At 32.8% G+C, this 19571-nt stretch overlaps 1 protein-coding gene, 1 long non-coding RNA gene and 2 other non-coding genes across 8 annotated transcripts in view; 1 reads left to right on the plus strand and 3 right to left on the minus strand.

Moving 5' to 3' along the window:
* Positions 1–24: 24 nt before the first annotated feature.
* Positions 25–19571, minus strand: part of Nrx-1 (neurexin 1) — a 235051-nt gene continuing 215504 nt past the window's right edge. For 4 of the 5 annotated variants that reach the window (XM_087408980.1, XM_087408981.1, XM_087408978.1 and 1 more), the window contains 5 exons: positions 14149–14390; positions 13942–14065; positions 11463–11636; positions 9810–9969; positions 25–9147 (listed from right to left, as the gene is read on the minus strand). In XM_087408980.1, coding sequence (XP_087265106.1) covers positions 8727–9147; positions 9810–9969; positions 11463–11636; positions 13942–14065; positions 14149–14390 — 1121 coding nt within the window. In that variant the 3' untranslated portion in view covers positions 25–8726. The remainder of the gene's footprint in view (positions 9148–9809; positions 9970–11462; positions 11637–13941; positions 14066–14148; positions 14391–19571) is intronic. The other variant, XM_087408979.1, reaches the window with a different exon arrangement.
* On the plus strand, positions 11553–13622 carry LOC147908667 (uncharacterized). Its single transcript, XR_015546024.1, has 2 exons — positions 11553–11691; positions 12049–13622. It is a non-coding gene; the product is annotated as an uncharacterized LOC147908667 (long non-coding RNA).
* On the minus strand, positions 13005–13111 carry LOC147908668 (U6atac minor spliceosomal RNA). Its single transcript, XR_015546056.1, has one exon. It is a non-coding gene; the product is annotated as a U6atac minor spliceosomal RNA (small nuclear RNA).
* On the minus strand, positions 15102–15294 carry LOC147908669 (U2 spliceosomal RNA). The gene has a single exon (XR_015546058.1). It is a non-coding gene; the product is annotated as a U2 spliceosomal RNA (small nuclear RNA).

Below are 19571 nucleotides of genomic sequence, written 5' to 3' on the forward strand. Positions count from 1 at the left end.
AAAGGGAGAAAAGAGTGTTCCGTGTACAGTTTCAATACTTTATTCATATAATTTCGTAATTACGGCATTATTCCTAAGTATTTACAACGTCTCCAATCTCAGGAGAATTTTGTAATGCGTCAGTGCGCACGCAATACTGTACTCACTGTGTGTGTGATGTAATGTGATGTGTGTATATGTGTACGTGTGTATCTGCGTACTTCTCTTTCTTTTTAACAAGATTAACGCGAAAATGCACCCTCGAAGCTGATGAAAACGCTATTTCAGTATTTAATCGATACGGTGAACTCAGTTCATTCCTATTTCTTCCCGTTTTTTCCCGCATTGTGCGAAAAGATACTCAAACGTCTTGTAGCAATAAATTATGCAAATTAAACGTTATCGCTCTCCGATCGCTGCAGTCAAATAAATAAGATCGTATAAATATAAAAATAGTCGTTTCACTCAGCTCCGTTTGTCTTTGAAAACCATATACCGGGTGAAATAATAACGGTAATCGATCTCTCGCGAGGCGTAGCTTAGGATATACACCGCTTAAGAACGCGAACGCCAACGAAACGTGACCCCTTCGCCTTGACGTGTAAAAAATCTAACTGCATCGCATGCGCCTATCTCGTATATATTTAACGTTTTATCTATACTTCACGGTAACCTGGAACAGAACGGCTGATTCCGATTTCCGCCATAGGATCGTGTTAGCGCAATAAGGCCTGTCCTTACGAAGAACCAACGAGCTACAAGATAATGTGATTATGGGGATGAAATTTGTTAGAGAAATAAAAGTATCCCCTTGTATAAATAAATTCTAACGAGAATCGAGAAACCAAACAATATTAAAACCGGCATATACAATTCTCGATAATTTTGATTCCCGATGCCGCAGATACGCAAGAGAGAAACTTGCATTTCATTATATTTGCATCTATTATTTGCAAATAGACACGAAGACAATAACGATAAGACGATCATAATCGTGCGCCTGTAGTAGCCGAATCTGAACTCAAGATTGTTTATAATTCCGTTTCTAATTCCTGCTCGATTCTAAATATCGTATACGATTTCTCCTAGCAAACATCAATTAACAGTAACGTAACTATTAATTTAATTATTCACTCAACAATATAAATATTATGTGTTACATATAATTATTCTACGTTATATTACAGTTATATTGTTGAGCTGATGAATTCTCCAACAATATAACTGTATAATAAATGTAACTATTAGCTATAAGTTATTGTTAGTTAATGTTTGCTGGACTGTAATCCTTCCTTTTGTAGTGACTCGTAGCCCCGATTTGCGCAACACGATCCACTCGACAGCGGATTTTCTCAGCGGATCAGCCTCTTGCATATGTCTCTCTACTATACATACACATGTCATATGAAATTCTCAATTAGCCGACAACAAAAGTGTGTCCGCTTCAATGCAATTTCATTCTCTATAACACGTCTCTCTTAGCTCGCTCTCCTTCCGTTTCCATTTCGCCCACGAATGTAGTTTACTATCTAACTATAGTGCATTTATATACGACTGTACAATGTAAAATATAATTCCATCTAGCTATAGCAACTCTAGATACAGCTGTGAGTGAGCGTTTGTTTCTTATCGTTCTTCATCTTATTCCAAGTATTATGTGTCCATTAAACAGCGGTGACATTTCGGCAACTTTATCATATCATAAATAAATATGCACTTCTGCAATGATGTCTCGGTTTACTTATCAAATGTTGCAACAATTTGTTTAGGATTATATTCAAAGTATCATTCTCATTGAGACATCATTCGTACTCTTTTTAAAACTATCTCCAAAAAATCTGGAATACGTGCGATAAAAACATAATTTTATTTTTAACTACAAAAGCAATTCTTACAGTAGTCCCTCTTTTTTATACATAAGAATAATTCTTTGAAACTTTATAGTAGCGATTGCATATTTCATTACAACTTGTTGTAACATTTAATATACGAAGAGAGTTTTGAAATGCATATTTGTTTTATCAGATGAAGACTATAGCAAAGTTAAGATTACAAAATTAGCGATTAATTCTCAGATGCGATCTGATACCTCCGGTTGTTTCTTACGATTTGTGTAATCGTAATAATTTCAACTCTTGCCATACTACGGCGGATAATCGATAGTTTATGTGAAGCGTTTGCTAGAGCCGTCAATATTCGAGCAACTTGTCTGAATATTTTCGTAATTTTATAATTTCAATATAACAAACAATGCACACACAATACGTGACATAAATAATATCACTATCAATGATTGTATTGATAGTAAAAAATTTATGCGAATAACAATATAATAATAGTTATTATTATGTTAATAACAAATATTTTAACTAAAACAATATTAACCATATCTTATAATTATCATGACATCTTCATACAATTTCTTCTTGACTATTATACAGGATTTCTAGTTTGTTATCAACTCTATTATAAATAATTACTTTTATAAATAATTACTTTTTAAAATAATTACTTTTATAAATAATCAAATTGCGTTATATTTTTTAATTTAATAGAAATTTATAAATTACAATTTCCTAATTTATTAGATTCCTATCTTTGATTTTGGATGCAGTTGTTACATCTCTTATTTAAATCAAGATTTATTTGTTTATCTTTCATTTTCGTTTTAAATTAAAAATATTTTTAAAAAATATCTTTCCCATTTCATCTTTGCAAAACAAATCGCTAAATTTAGATAAAAACTTCACTTTTATTTATGTTTAGAGTAAAGTAAATAGAAATTAATACCCAATTATGGACGAACCCGACTGCTCCAGTGCTTATTCGCGACACGCTTTTAAGTTCGACATAGTATATAAGTTAATAGTTAGAGTAAACACTGCTCACTAAATATATTTTTATAGAAGTTAATTTAGTGTAGTATAAACATTAGTTGTCAGTACATCGAAGGATATGCAGATAGAGAATCAGAGGGCAGTGATAACAATATGTCTAGAGTTTTTTTGTCGATAAAGAGCGTTTTCTCTTAAAGAAAAAAGAGAACAGACAGAAGAATAATTTTTTTTTAACCACCTCACGAAAGTTATGTCACCATTAGTGTAGGAAACAGTAGTCATAGTCCAATTTTCATTTCGCAAGAAGTATCGGTCACCTGAAGATCAATCGATTATATTAAAGGAAAGCGCGCACGCGTGAGATTGAAGAAATTTTCTTTTTACACGAAATATCGTTGTTATCGATGTATCGTTAAAACTGCCCACGCAAGGTTCAGCCACATAAATATATATAAAATTCACACACCGATTTGCTTATCCATAAATGACCTTTGGGAGGGATGAGACGAGGGGATTGGAGATTGGGAGAGTGAACGATTGCAAGTCTAGCGAAGACGAGAGAAAGTTAAGATTTATTGTGTCTCGTTAATAAGCGTAAAAACGATCCGTGCAAAATGCGGATCGCGATGATTGAGAGTGGCACTTTTTTCTTGCCTCAGTGATAGATCCGAGCTTTTGTGCGATTAAAGAAGCTTATTCGAAGTGTCAGCTTGCAATATTATGTAGTGCGTATTGCCACTGAAATCTATCGGTGTCATAATCTTATTGAAGATTAATTTACTCGTCGGAAAAATCAGATCTACTTTAAAAGCCTGATTAATAAAATTCTCAATGGATTGTACATCTGTAGATTGTACATCTGTAGAGCTAAAGCAGAACAACCATCATTTGATAGAGAGTATTTGATAGAGAGATTAAACTCTCGGAAAAATCGCAATCAGCAAACACCTATCGCTGCTAATAGACAGTAATCGATTAATCCCGATTGTTCGCGTTAATTGTTCTTCCCTGAGGATTGTTACTTCGAAATACATGCGTATCGACTTGTTAATCATATATCTGCTATTTCACCGCAAGGAGAAACGGCGAATAAGCCGTTAATATAGATATAGAGAAAGAGAGAAAGAGAGAGAAAGATATAGAGAAACCACTGATACTAGCAACCGATTTCAAGATCTTGTAGAACAGTGTGATCTAAAGAAGGACGATTCGCTCGTAGGAAGAGTGCATTACAGAAGGAGGACTTACAAAATATTCGAGAGCACTTTATAACAATCGGACGTTTTTCTTTCACCTTCGATTAATCGCCGAGAGACAATCTCGACCAGTGATGGGCAAAGTACTATTTCCATCCTCAAATATTAGAGGTAGCTCGCTCATCGTTTTATCAATCTATCGCACTATTCTGTCAATAAAAAATTTTGGGGATATTACAAGAAAATAGCGAGCTTTTATATTCTTTTCTTATGCGAAAACATAAAAAAATATGTTTTTAACAAATTTCTTGAAATGATCAATATGTTAAGAACTATATGTTTTCCAAAAGTCAATAAACCTTTCTTGTAAAAGATTTGGAGATGAGAATTACAGGAACTGTAGACCTTCATGTATAACTGAAAATCCGTATCCACTCTTAAATATCTTTTACTCCAATATAATAACTCTGTAATGTATTAGGCAACAATTGAGTAATTATTTATATGTTTCTCGGGCAAGCGTGCAGAAAATTGTGAGAAATATTTAGGAGATATACATATATTCATCTCTTTTGGAACGTCTCCTGGTATATGTGTGTGTGTGTGTATATATATATATATATATATATATATATATATACATATATATACACATATATATTTTACTTTAGTATTTTACTCATCCCTGGCGTAAAGGTGCGTTTGAACGACAATTTGCACACACTCTCTTCCATCCTATTCTCCCACTGAAGATCTGTTTCCTTTCTCAGTAGTACTTCTTTACGCTTTCCGTAATTGGAACGGAAAAGTACAGGCGTAAAAAAATCGAAAAGAACAGGATCTTCTATGTATGTGGAGAATTGTCACGAACGCTCGAGAGTCGGGCGGTGCAACACTTCGAAAATTAAATGTGTTGCCACGCTTGAGATTAACTTGAATGATAAGTCCCGTTTATTATTTATTGCTTCTTTATTTGCGATAAAAATGTTGCCTTGTGACTTGTTATTACACTTATTACTATTAACCATGTTAATTGCCAGTCGCGTTAATAGAAATTAATTTTACCTCAAAACAATTAAGTATATATAGTACATATAGTAATTACGAGAAAGTAAAGATAAACGTGAATTTTTTTTCTAAGACAGCTATTGCTGTGAATTTATATAATTTAGATGGAAATTAAATTAAATTAATAAAGAACTAATTAATTTTTTCTTTGAAAGTTTTTTTTAGTTTCTTTTAATAACTCGATAACAGTATATTAATTGTATAAAAATGAAAATTATAAATTAATAATATAGCTTATTATAAATTTATAATAAACTATATCATGTCTTGCAAATTTGTGTTATTAACATCTCACTTTCCGCTGAATTATAAATTATTTTTCTGTTTTCTGTGAACTAAGTATTATTTTCACTGTGTTAGAAATCAATGTCAATTGATCTATATTAATAACAATAATAATTACATCTTTGTTTTATATAAGAGCAACATATTTCTTTTATAAATTATTTTTTTAAACATTGCTACTAATATAATTAATCGACTATGTTAATACAACCTAGCATGGGGGGATAATAAATTATCTTTCGGTCCTTAACATATCTGGTTTGACCTTAGCTTCACAGAATAGGTTTTAAAAAATCTTTATTATCGCCAACTACGTCAACGATTAACTTTGTTAATAGTAATACTAAGTTAACAACATACACAGCTATATATACAGGATGCATCAAAGTACCGCTGGTCCTCGTCTATAAATTCCCGAATCAATTTGGAGTCTTCGTTAAGAGAGATGACGTGACGCTATGTTTTTCGAGAAATTTATTGAAGAGTTTATAGCCGAGAAGAAACAATGCGCGATACCCAGGTCGACCTGTATAAAAACGAGCGTATCGTGAATCTCAGTTAGGAGGAGACGATGCAATTTCGTAGAAACGACTCGATGCACTTGCGACGCACCGTGCAATCACGCTCGATGCCATTATACGACTCGATCAAACATTACCTAATCTAACTCGTACTGGCAATAATGCATTCACACACCCTGTATTTATGTATAAGCATATTTGCGTATATGCTATATAAATCATCCATTCATCAAGTTTATCCTTCCTCTCGGATTACTTACAGATACTTTCCATATGTATAAGAGCCACTTACGTACAATCTCGCGTGAAACAGGATTCGAGTGTGCAATTTACATGAATGAGGAATACCGTGAGTATGTTAATTCGCACTTAACAATACGTAAACTACATTAAAATTTGCATTAAAGATATTGTCTCTAAAGTAACTAATTTCAATTTTGTACGTAGAGTAATCTATCACTTCTAAAATGTAATCACATTTATTTATAAAAATTGCTATTTTAAACAAATTTCGTAATATCTATTTTTGTAAAATTAATAAAAACTTTCCAAGTGATGAATCCTATTTTTTTAATAAAATTATTTCTTGAAAATATAATATTTTGCAATTTTATATATTTTTTATATTAAAAGTATGCAAAGATCAATAAAACCAATATTTCTTATTTATAAATAATAAACATAAAGAATACAAATATTCTCGATAAATTTAACATTCCTCATTAAATTATTTCACATTCGAATCTTTCGAGAATGGAACTCTTAGGTATATGTGTCATGTATTTTTTGCTCAAAACAGACTTTAATAAAATCTATTTAATTAGTAAAACAATTTATACACGCATAACATAATCGATAAGTATGTGTGTGTCATATATATTATCTGTCGCTTTTCTATACAATAATGAATGTATAAATAGGATAGAATACACGATCATCATGATGCTTTCATTCCTAACATTTCACTTCCAACATCTATTCTTATAAACAGCACGTCGAGAGTAGAATAAAACCATTTAAAATTTGACTATCACAAGATATTACGTGTATAAACAATGTTTGAAAATACCTTCACTATCAAAGAATTAACAAAATTTATTTAGAGATATTAAATTTTATAATTTATCTCATAATTTATCAATATTCATAGACATAAATATGTTTATTATATAAAAAGTTATAATTAAATAATATATTTTCTCTTAACTAAAATATAATTTTATACTAAAACAAAAATTTTATTTCTCGTGTACATATTTTTATATTTTAAATAAAATCTGCACAAATATATTTATATTTTTTGTTAAATTAATAATAAATTAAATAAATAAATATTATATTATAAAATTATTAATTTTTTCATACCTATACAACATCAATAAAATTTTACAATAATAAACATTACGGTTAAATATTATAAAACATTTATAGCATAATTCTTTTAGTTTCTTACTTAAAATATCATCTTATTTAAAAGATTATACAAATCACTCTCGGACATTTTATCATCTAGCTTTTAATAAATAATTTAGCTCTATAAAGTAAAGATTGTACATAAATTCAAAACTAATATATTCACACATACTTGAGAATGATTTAAGTCGCGTTCACTGAGAGGATGTTGGAAGTAAAATTTGTAAAACAATAAAAATAGCCTGCCTATGTCAGTGCAAGTTGCTTCCTAAGATTCATCCGAATCAGTCACTGCTAATATCACCTTCAACATTTTCTTTCTTTTTAATTTCCTACGATGATTCCACCATCTTTGTGTCTTCGTTTTTCCTCTTCGTTCCTCGTGGAAAAATCATTTTAAATCAATGCAGAAAAGCCTTAACTTTTCGTTTCGAAATCGACAAATCAATTTGCCATTATTATAGCAAAAAATCGAGCAGCGCCAGCAAGTGTTATTTATAAAAACGTAACTTCAAAAAATTCACAACAAATGAATAGGAAGAAAAATTCTTTTAAAATGTTTGCAATCGATGCTTGATTCCTGCCACATGTTTAAATTTTGTCTCGAGATTTCGCGTCAAGGAAACAAGAGGATTAGCGCTAGATCGTTGATCGGTACCTCGCGGCTCTCTTTGCGAGAGCGAGCAGTTCGACGGACCTTCCTAAGTGCGATCGATTTCATTTCAATTCGCCTTAGAATTAAAGAGAAATTTCATTTCCACGGTACCATAGTCTCATCATATTTTCCTTAAAGAGTTTTTCCACCTAGATATACGACCCATTAATCCCGATCTTAAAGTTCTTAGAAAATGTACTTTATCAAGGATAAGATCGCTGATCGTCTTTCGTGCATTTCGATCCTTTTCGCACAGAAGATTTTGCAAAAGGATTTTTATTTAACTGCTATCTTTTATTACACCGTTTTTCCCGTAAGCTATTACGAGAATTTTCTAAACGTGCCCTTCTTCATCAGTCGTAATGGAAAGATCGTTTTCGCACGCGCAACTATGTCGTATTCACTATTGATCAGAGGCACCCTCATGAATATTGTTCATTGCAACTCTCTCAGCGAATACTCGATATTTTTCATGTTGTATTGAGATAGATCTTTGGAGTCTCAGTACATTGGATCAGACCCGTTTAATACTTAGCAGACAAGGATCTTCTATGAGAATGCTCTGATCAGCGAGTACATTTTCTTTGTACACCTGTGCGAGACTCATAAGAGACTGTGTGTTCGTTTACTCTCCTCTGCTTCATTCAATTCTCGATCCTTTCCAGCGACGAAAGATGACGTGCACATACTTTGGCCAAGTCCTTGGCCATACTCCTTATACACAAATCTCAAACACAAGGCAATGTTCTGCCCAGTATGTGGATACCCCCCTTTACACGTACCACTCTTTAATGTCTATTAGTTCTCGTTTCTTGTTGCTTTTGCTGCCATTGGCGCCGTTTTTCAGGGCGCCATTGAAGGGCTGGCCGGAACCAGCGGCGCCTAACAGAGCCGCGTTTGGATCCTGGCAGAATGTCTTTGTTTCATCCACCTTATAACTCGTTTCCGGCCGATTCTTAAACTTGAGGATTATCAATATGATCAAGACTATCGCTATCAACGCGGCGGCTATAATGCCGATTATAAGCGCGGCATTCTCTGCCGCCTCGGATGTAATCCGCTTATTGTTGTTGTTCTTGGGCGGAGTGGGCATCGGTGGATACACCGGCGGTGGAGGTGGCGGTGGTGGCTCCGTCATTTCCGTCGTGGTCGTATGCGTTGTCACGGTTGTCGATCGATGCGTTACGACGCTGCTGCAAAATGTAAGCAACAATTGTTAAATCTTAATTATTGCTCGACATTAATTATTGACAAACTGTAATTTTCGCGAATTTTGAGACTTTTTGCCGTGAATGAAGAATGATTATAGCACGTGGTATGTATATTTGCTAGTAACATTTCTCTCGTTTAAAACGCGCAACAGAGGTTTGAATTTTTGCAAATAAATTATTCAATTAAATTTAATTACTCGATTAAATTAAATCGTTGCAAAAATACTGATTGAAAATTGTGAAAATGTAACAGTTCCGAATTTTTAGACTGAGATGCATATTGATTTTTATACTATATATATATATATATATATATGTGTATATATAAAAGAGAGAAATTGATTCTATTAATTGAGCCGTACTTTGTGACGCCAGCAATATTGAAAGATTTTTCTAATATTCGATGCAAAAGGGAAGTTTCTAAATTATTCTATGAATTCAGTAAATATCTGTCATTAATTGATCAGGAAATAATTTATACCGTACATTTTATATGTTTTAACATGATTATAATAGAAATAAACATTATGACGATTCAGAGAATGCGAAAAATGTATAGTAATATCATAACGACTATCGATATGCATAAACAATTACGAATGATTATTCGATTATCCGGCATCACTGCTGACAGACGCACGCACCTGCTATGGCTGGTCTCGAGGTCTGTGATTGACACGTTGTATTGGACGGAGACGGTGACGACGTCGCGACCCAACGTTGTCGACGACGGCGACGTCGTCTGGGTGCTGATATGGCTCGTCGAGTACTCGCGGGGCGTCGTGTACGTCACCGAGCTGATATCTGTGACAGAAAGCAAGAGGGTGAAAAAAAAATGTGCGTTAGAAGGCTGCTTCGCCTCCGTTCCATCGCGCGGAGGGGATGATACGGGAGAAAGGTGGAAGAGGAAAAGTGGAGGAAAAGCAGGGAGTAGGGTATGGAAGCGAAAGGGATGGGTTGCGAAACGTGCGGAGGCGACAATATTTACGCGTGCGTAGGCCGGCAAATATTCACGCGTGCGTAAGCAGAAACGTTACGAGCCGAACGGTCCCGAGAGCAACAGGAACGTATCACATGATACACATATGTATGCATTCGAGAGAAATGTCCATAAAGTGATACGCCAACTTGTTTATTCAGTTAATTTTTGACAAGATTACTATTTTATATGTTCACGTCTCGCGTTTATGCACGTAGTCACGAAGTTCACGGATATTGGACATTGGCCGAGCTTTTAGAATGAAGTTCTTGAGCGGCAGGGGCAGTAATTAAGTCTCTCTTTCTCTCTCTCTCTCTCTCTCTCCCTCTCTCTTTCTAATTTCAATATATACAGTACAGTATAAAACATTTCATGGTGTTTTCTAAAACTTGACGATAAGTCTATTGTGAAATTAAAATGATTATTTTAATAAGCTGTCGCTTGTATTATATATTTCTACTATATGTTTTACTATGTTGTATTATATGCTACCTGCAACGGAGAAGCTCGCCTTATAAACATAATTTTGCATTATTTTAGATATGAAGACGTGAGGACTTCTTGAAATTTAAGTATGTTATTGTGAGGTTTTATCCTTGGATGTAATTATTAAGGGTTTTAAACGAACACAAAGAGGCACTGTATTTTAGTAAACATACTATTTTATGATTACGCACTAAAATTCTAAATGATCCAGATAGGCGTACATACAAAAAATGTAATGAGGAATTCTCTATGAAAGCTTCACGTTATGTATGTGAGAGAATATTTCGAAGATGTTTTTATATGATTTTATACGTTCGGGTAAAATTAAGAACAGAGTATCCAGTTTGACGTTATAACTCGACGAGGCAAATGTTATTACTGAAAGGAATGTCGCCCCCGGCAACAGGGTAGTGCTATTTTCATGGCAGGCGATGGTTGGTGCGCGCGTCACAAAAAGTCATGAACATGAGGAAGACGCCCACATCGTATTTCCGTTACAGAGGATTCTTTATATGTATGTATATAAAGCCGATGACCGAGAACGATAAGATCGATCGATGCTCGTTCACGCGAGATTTTATATGGCAAGTTTTCTATAATTATATGTGTGTATATATACATAATATACACATAATATATATATACATTGTATACAATATTAAGTTGTACATCTGTATATCACATAAATGATATTAATTTTTTAATGATATCAATTTAAAACGAATCAGAAATTCTTTAGAATGCAACATTTGTAAAATTGCATTTTGCAGCTTTCTGCTGAAAGAAAGGTATTAAGAATTATTAGACGGAACAATGTTCTTGGAATACGGACCGGTGGCCGAGGTGACAAAAATTTCTTCTGTCGTTCTAGAATCGCCGGAGCCCTCTTCGCAATCTTCCTCGTCGTCACAGGTTGGACGCTCTTGAATATTTTCTTTGTGCTTTGTCGGCCTCAATGTCGTCGGCAATCGTGTAGGCGCCACGTATACTGGCGTGATGATGTCATCTGAAAATAGAAGCGACGCAATTGTTTAAACGAACGATATTGATTACATTAGAAGGTTTGATCGAAATATATAGACATACAGTATAATAAGAGTAATTACATTCGCAATAAAATCTTGTATTCTGCACCATAAGAGTAATTGCAAATATATATTTCTTACGTGGTTTTATCAAAATTTTTATCGAATAATAATTGAAGGTAATATTCATTAGCTGAAACTTGCATTAAATTATAAACCATTCAAAAATAAATTATAATAATGTTTTAAAGTATAAACTCTTCCAAGAAATTCTTGGTGTAATTGGATCGCGTAGAAATTTCATAATATATACATCGTGTTACAGAGTGACCGGATATGACGTTTGGTCATCCGCAGTTATCGCGTCTCATTAACGTGACGATGTTAATTTAGTTTTTAGTTAGTCGGAGGAGATTTTGGAGCGGGACTTCAGTTCGTCGCAAGAGGTTTGCTGGAAGGAGAGAGGAGGAAGCTGTCAGGCTTTATCTCTACCGGCCGGCGATCCTAAATATGTAAATGAATCGAAGATACAACCGGGCGAACATGAAGGCGAAAAGGTGGCCATGCCATGCGATACGTGCGATGCGTGTTGAATGTGTATGTGATGCGTGAGCGTATAAACGGGGACGCCCTTCCTCTCATGTGCGATGCGTGCTGAGAGAAAAGTCAATATCAACGATAGCCTAAGAGCAATTTTGCATACAGAAGCTAATCAATTAAGAACATTCATTGTCTATTCTAATTTTAATTAACTGCTTCAAATTAACTTTTAATTAACTGCTTCTTTCTACATTTTTATAGAAAAAATTACACATTGTTAAAAAGTTATTTTATTAATTTTGTAAAATATAAGCTGCACTTTTTGAAATTCAAAGGGTTTAAAAACATGTTTTCTTTAGTTAATTACGATTTATTTAATGGATGAATGAACGGTCTGTTTAATGAAAAATTGTACAATTTTATGAATCGTTTTATTATTATAATTATCTTTTTGTTTCGTATGAAAGTGACAATTTTTTAATTATCATTTTCTCTTATTTATTATACATGTGATTGGATATAATGTTATATTTTATAGGAATATTTCAAATACTAACTTTTCTCGAATATATCTAATATATAAAAAAAATATGGAAATATAAATGTCTAAACTTTTAAACAATTTTTGTAACCATATATTTTATTGTTGTGATTAACAATGTCTATATTGAATAATTTTTATAATTCATCGAAAAGATTTGATCAATTTTCTTATAGAATTAAAATTAATTAAAAGATTAATTACAGGATCAAAATCTTCTTCCATGATAAAACAAATTTTGTTGACATTACGAATAATAATAAACAAAAAAAAAATGTTGGTAAGTGCCGTCAACAGACGACAGTGCCTACCATTACATGTATTGATCCATCCTTGTCTAGGGGAGTGCTAAACGTCTCTCCTTTCATACAACACGGTGGAGGAGGCGATACCGTTCTCTTATATATGGAGTGACTGGTTCGCAAGCGCTTTCGAGAAAGTAGGTTTTTTGCAAATAACTTCTAATCTAACAATCCTTTTGCAAAACCGTAAAGGAAAATTTTGTTGCAAATATCACAAAGTACCTTACAATACAATTTTATCTATGTACAAATGAATTCAACAAATAGCTATACTTATATGTTTCAAATTTTTAATAAATACATTTTATTATAATAAGTTATAATAAAAATCGTATTTATTTTCGTTGTAATTTTTAGAATTTAATCTTTATTTCATGCTAGATCTAATTCTTAGATAAATCAAAACATTATAATGTTTATGTATATGTATGTATATATATTGGGTCATTTAAAAAGTATCTGCGGTTTTTTCATTCAAAAATTGAACAAAAAATCGCGGATACTTTTTAAATGACCTAATATATATATGAAGATACACTAACAAATTAGTATAAAATTAAAGCTACAATAGCATGTATACATAATTTCAGAATTTTCAATTACAATTAAATACAATTAAAAATTACTACAAGTTGTTTAGCAATTAATTCGCGTAATATATGACAAAAACATGCGATATATTTCAACAAAAATTTAAAGAAAGTATCTTTTCAGAATTATATAGAAATAAATTATCTGTAAAAATATTATTTCGCGTGATAAATATGCGAAAAAGTGTAATGACATTAATATGAGATGCCATCGAGAAAAAATTACGCAACAAGACACGCGCACGTAGAGAAGATTCCCTCGTGAGGAAAACGTGTAGAATAGATTACTTACTCCTTCGGAAATATTACTTACACTTACCGGAGCCTGACTCGTAGATCGGAGTGCACTCCTCGTCCTCGTCATCGCCGGCGCAGCCACTTCCGGCGCCGGAGAAAATGAGGTCGTCCATGACGCCGGGAAACCCGGACGCCGGTGTCTACAAAGAGAATGAATTATTAAAAATTGAGCAATTATCTTGGGAATTACTCGAGATTAACTTCAAATGACATTATTACGTACCTGTTGCATTCTTTGTAAGGGCGGGGCGCGATCCAGGAGACTTCCTGCTGGCAGAAGCTGCACATCTCCTCTAGTTGCAACTTTACCGTCTTTAGCAGCTGCCAGTTCTAAAATTCTGGCACCATTGACGACCAGTCCAGCTATCACGCCGAGGAAGGGTCGTTCCACTCTGCCCTTGCTACGATTCCATCGACCGCCTACCTGAATAGTAGACTGGCTGTTGAACACTGTCAGCTGATGACCTGTCGAAAAATACACAAACCTCTAAAGCTTGTTTTTATCTCTCCTTGCGTTATTGGTCGACTTAACTATAATCATCAAAATTTTGTATATTAATATTCTTTATGAAATGTATAACATTTATGAGTAACTTAACGTTATCACTACAAAATAATTAATCATAGAAATATACAATTTTTACATTATTATTAACTCAAGTAGGGAAGCTTTTGTACAAAGTGTACGAAGTTAAATAATAATGAGCAAAATGAAGGAATCTAATGAATATTTTAAAGAATATCTTTTCGATGTAAACAGAACGACTCTTGTTGTGAATGTTTTATATTAAGCAAATTTCACAAACTTTGTTATGAACAATCTGCGAAACGCAGTTTATAAAACTAAAACGAACAAAGTTTAAAATTTGCTTAATATAAAACAATCACAACAAGAGTTGTCGTCGTTCTGTTGTGAGTCGTATATATGAGCTGTATCATACAATGAGAATTATATTTGTAAAGATTTCGTTGTCACGACTATCGATCAGCATTGACAGTTAGAATACAAATATTTCTATTTGAATTCTCTTGGATTATTATCTCTCTCTGTACGTACGTCGTACGATCAGAGCCAGTGGCGGCATGGTCCGCACGGTGAATCTCAAATACAAATGAAAGTTGGAAATCAGGAAACCTCCTTCATTCCCTCTTCAGAAATTTTATTTTTAGAATAGTTTATTATAGGCCGAACCCGAAGTACTGCAAGACCGGGTCAACCTGCAGTGGGGATGGAGCAAGCTCTATACACCCACCCTGTGCCAAAAATGAGATTAATATTCTGAATCCCCTATGGGGATTGTATCAGATATTAAGCTGATAAGAACAGATACTACACATTTGATCTTAGCTCAAAGAGCCGAGAAGCGATAGAGACGTTTGATTTTACGGGCTTTATATACAGTTTGGAGATGAAACTTAAATACGAGAAAATATCGCCGCATGGTAGCCGCGTAGTGGCGAATGAAGTAACTAACAGGCGGTCAATACTGGCATGACCGGCGCGGTGTTTGTTTTCCCTCTCCATAATCATCAATTTCCTCGTTATTTCAAAGTAATATTGTTTACAGTATAATCTAAATAATTACACTTTTTGATAACAATTGGTTAATGTCATTCTTATGTGTACATTATACTGTTTATAAATTCGGTAACGTTTGCAATTTTCTCGCGTCTCGCAAAAACTTATTTATATCTTGTTGAAAAGTATAGAAGAGTTTTTATTAATAATGCATTTTAAAAAGAACAGAGCTGTAAATTTGTTTTTTAATTTTTTGTCTTGATATGATATTTTATTCCTAAATTACATATAATTGAAAATTTGGCAATTTTCACTATTTTTGTTTTTAACATTTTCATTCTATTTTAAAACACTGTAACTTGATAAAGATATCCGATAAAAATTAATAAAAAGTATTTTAAAGTAAATTTTTAAGCTTCAAAGTATGTTTTAAAAAATTGATATGATGATTTTTCACAATAATATCGAATTTGTTGTGTAAAAATTTATTAACATCGAAGTTAAAGAATATTTATAGACAAGAAATATAAATTAAAGAATTTTTGTAAACAAAAAATAGAAGTAAACAAATAAAAAAATATTTTTATAACATTCTCGATTCGTATAAACTTTTTCAAAAATTGTTGAAGACTATTTTACCTTAACTTTGTGTTTTATACAAGAAAATCACAAGTATTTCCGAACTTATAAACAGTAGTACAACAAGTAATTTTTATCTTAGAACTAATAATATGCTTCAAATTTGGTTCAAAGAAATAAGTTTGATATTTTTCTAGCAGAAAAATTAATATATACTTTCATCTTCAATTGTGTAAACATATCTTTATATTAAACAAAAAATTATAATAACAAGTATTTTATAGTTTTTATTTTTCTATAATAAATTAATTTCAATTGTGTAAGTATTATATTGTATTTACTTTTGCAAATTCTTTAATTACTATAAAGAAAAATAATTTCATCTGTAAGTTATAAGTTTACTTCCAAATATGTGTAAATACACCATTTAATAATGGATCCCAAAATTATCTACTATAATTTTGTAATTTTAAATATAATTTTATCACAATAGCAACTATGTGAAAATATCTACGCTCATCACTAGGTTTTTATACGTGTGATGCAGACATGTCTAATAACAGAAGAGTAACAGTTGACACTCACTGACCAGGCATAGCCAGTTCATCAGTATGGCATAAAAATACAGCTGGTAGACTCGACGTATAATCAACTTTGTAAAATCGAGTTCCCATATGCGAGCAGTGACATGCAAAGTGTCATGTGCATAAGACATGCGTCCCGAATTAACCGCTCGGACTCGTCCTTCCTCTTTTCTTATTTTCTCTCTTTCCCTTTCTATTGAGATAAGGATGTCATTGACGCTGCATTCCAATCCGAAGAAGTCCAATAAACTGTATCACTTTACTAGGGAAGCATGAACACGATGGGTGTGGTACTCCTGTCTGGCACCGGGAGTCGAATAGAGCGTGAAGCCAAATCTTTTAAAGCTGGGAGAGAACCCGTAATCTTCACTGTACCATAAATCTATAAGATCCGTGAGATTAGCGACCGCGGTATAAAATTGAAACGAGAATAGCTATTTCCATATTTATTCCATGTTTATTTCTCCATAATACTAATATTTTATAAAGTTGAGTATAATGAAATATATTTTTGGCAAAAAATGTGTTGTAAATTAAAACCTGCCTGTGTACAAAGAATAAAGCGCTATAATTTTTGTGTAAGTAAGGAAATAAACCGTTTTACTAATTTGTTGCTGAGAATAAATTTCGATATGTCATACATTTCAAGTTTAAAAATAAAAGTGTAGATTTTCAGGTAATTAGCTCTTTCACGACATAATCTAAATTGATAAATAAACTAACAGGGAAGTACGATGCACTAAGAGGTATATCCGAAAGTAGATTGAGTTGTCATGCTTAGACAAGTAGCACATTCGGCTAAAGTGAATCAGGAGACGAGAATATTCGATGTCCGCATATTTATATATTTCACATTTATACGGAGATTCGATATTTTTATATTTTATATATATTTTAAATTTTATAAATTTGTTCCGTTTCCAAACGAATTCAAAATAATAAATTTAAGAAATAAAATGAAGTAAAATGAAACTTATTTGTTATCGACAGATCTTATACTAACTCTGAAGTGAGGAGGAAGATCACGTAAAATCGAGGCGTTGGAGTAAATCCTCGTAAAAATTAAAGGTTCCGAATTCACGACGGAGTCTCACGGACGCGCTTTGGGAACCGTCTGTTTTACGGTGAGAACGGAGAGTGCTTGGGTATGGGAAACATCGATGATTCCCAGGCGGTGGTAGCGGCGTTTCGTATACGAACGTGAACAGCGAATGTAAACGCGCACGTGCACGTACGTTTCGTTCGTACATCGGTCGGCTTGTCACTTGTCCGGTTGTGGCGCGAGACAAATGTGCATGCTTGAGAATTGCAGGCTCAATTCGACCGTGGGACGCGTCTGCGTCCTTATCGACAATGGGAGCGTCAATTTAAATCGCTCGATTCTATAATTACTAGGCACTTAAAAAGCGGCAAATATTTAAGAATCAGAAATACGAATCATGCAGTTGGTGCACAAACCAACTTGAGCTCTGTCAGACTGATGGATCCAAAATTTGCATTAATCAGAGGGAAGATTCCATTCGATCGTCTTCGACCGATTGTACGTTATCACTGCATCAGAATTAATTACTGCTGAGCCATTAATCTTCACATCTTCACGTGCCAGCTGACGATGATTAATGAGTCAAGAAAATGAATTTTTCGTACACTTGCAGCTAGCCTGGAGGTAACTCGACGTTAATTACAGATTTTAAGATTTTTTTAAATTATTCTAGTTTTAGACATGTATTTACCTGATAATTCTTTACCGAAAGACACATAAAAAGAAAAGTAAAGAAAAAGTTGGTGATAAATTAGATAATAAAATCTCTTTTCTATTAATGTACTGTTCTTGTTAATTAAGTGTTAATGATTTATAAGTAAATGTTTGTTCAAATATACTTTACGATTAGCTAAATTTCACGTATTTATACAGAAAAAACGATTTTGTTAAAATATTTAAAAATTTATTTATAGATATAGATTTAAAACTAGTTTGTCGGACCATCAAAATAAGTATGTAGAACGCTTAAAAGTTAATTGAAAAAGTTTTAATGTTCTAACAACCAATTTGAGTGTCCTATAACATAATTATTTGGTTCAAAATTATTTTTAGAGCTTATATCTAGTTAAATTTTTAAATTCAAAATCATTCTTTCCAATAATTCACAGTTTATCACAAGTAGAATAAAAAATTGAGGGCGCCTTTTATTATCTGTTTTGAACTTTTCTAGTACTTCTCACGAATCTCCAGGTTTTTCCTGTATAAAATCTTCCTTTGATACTTTGGTTGCTTCGGTCTCCAAGCAATAAGAGCAATACACAAAGAGGCGCCGCGGGAATCGGCACGCTCGACCAGTCTCTGAATCTTGCCTGGTAGGTTTAGAACGACCTTCAGATTCCAAGGCTGTTCCTAGCGCACGAGCGCAGCTTAGGTCGACTACCATCTCGCTATGCTTGCCTGATTCTTCTAAGCACTTAACTTAGAACGACTAACCTGTCTGATGAAGCGCGGACATTACCGCTGAATCTATTCTCCTTGGTAATGTGTTACAACATGGACATCAAAGAAGATATGATTTTTTAACAAAGATTTTTCTATCTGCATTTCATTTCCATTATTTAGATTACGATCGAAATCAAAATGTGATAAAGATGTTGGTATTTTGGGTTGAAAGGAAATATAGTTCAAACTTGAAAGAAAGTTTTCACAAAATAATGTATATAATGTTTCTCTTTGGATTTTATCGATTGTTAGCAATAATCAAAACGACACTTTTAGTAATTAATATATTAAAATAAATTATTTATAATGAATTTAATAATAATATAAAATGGAAATTAAATGTTAATGTCAATTAATCGCTTTATTTTATTAAACTAATAATTTAAACTCAATATTTTCACATATAATAAGAACATGAAATAAAACAAAAACTGCTTAAAAATTTACTCCAATCGTCGTCAAGTTATCAAAAGAAAAGA

This window comes from Acromyrmex echinatior, chromosome 8, assembly GCF_024713525.1.
Source record: "Acromyrmex echinatior isolate Ae372 chromosome 8, ASM2471352v2, whole genome shotgun sequence".
Lineage (NCBI taxonomy): Eukaryota > Metazoa > Arthropoda > Insecta > Hymenoptera > Formicidae > Acromyrmex > Acromyrmex echinatior.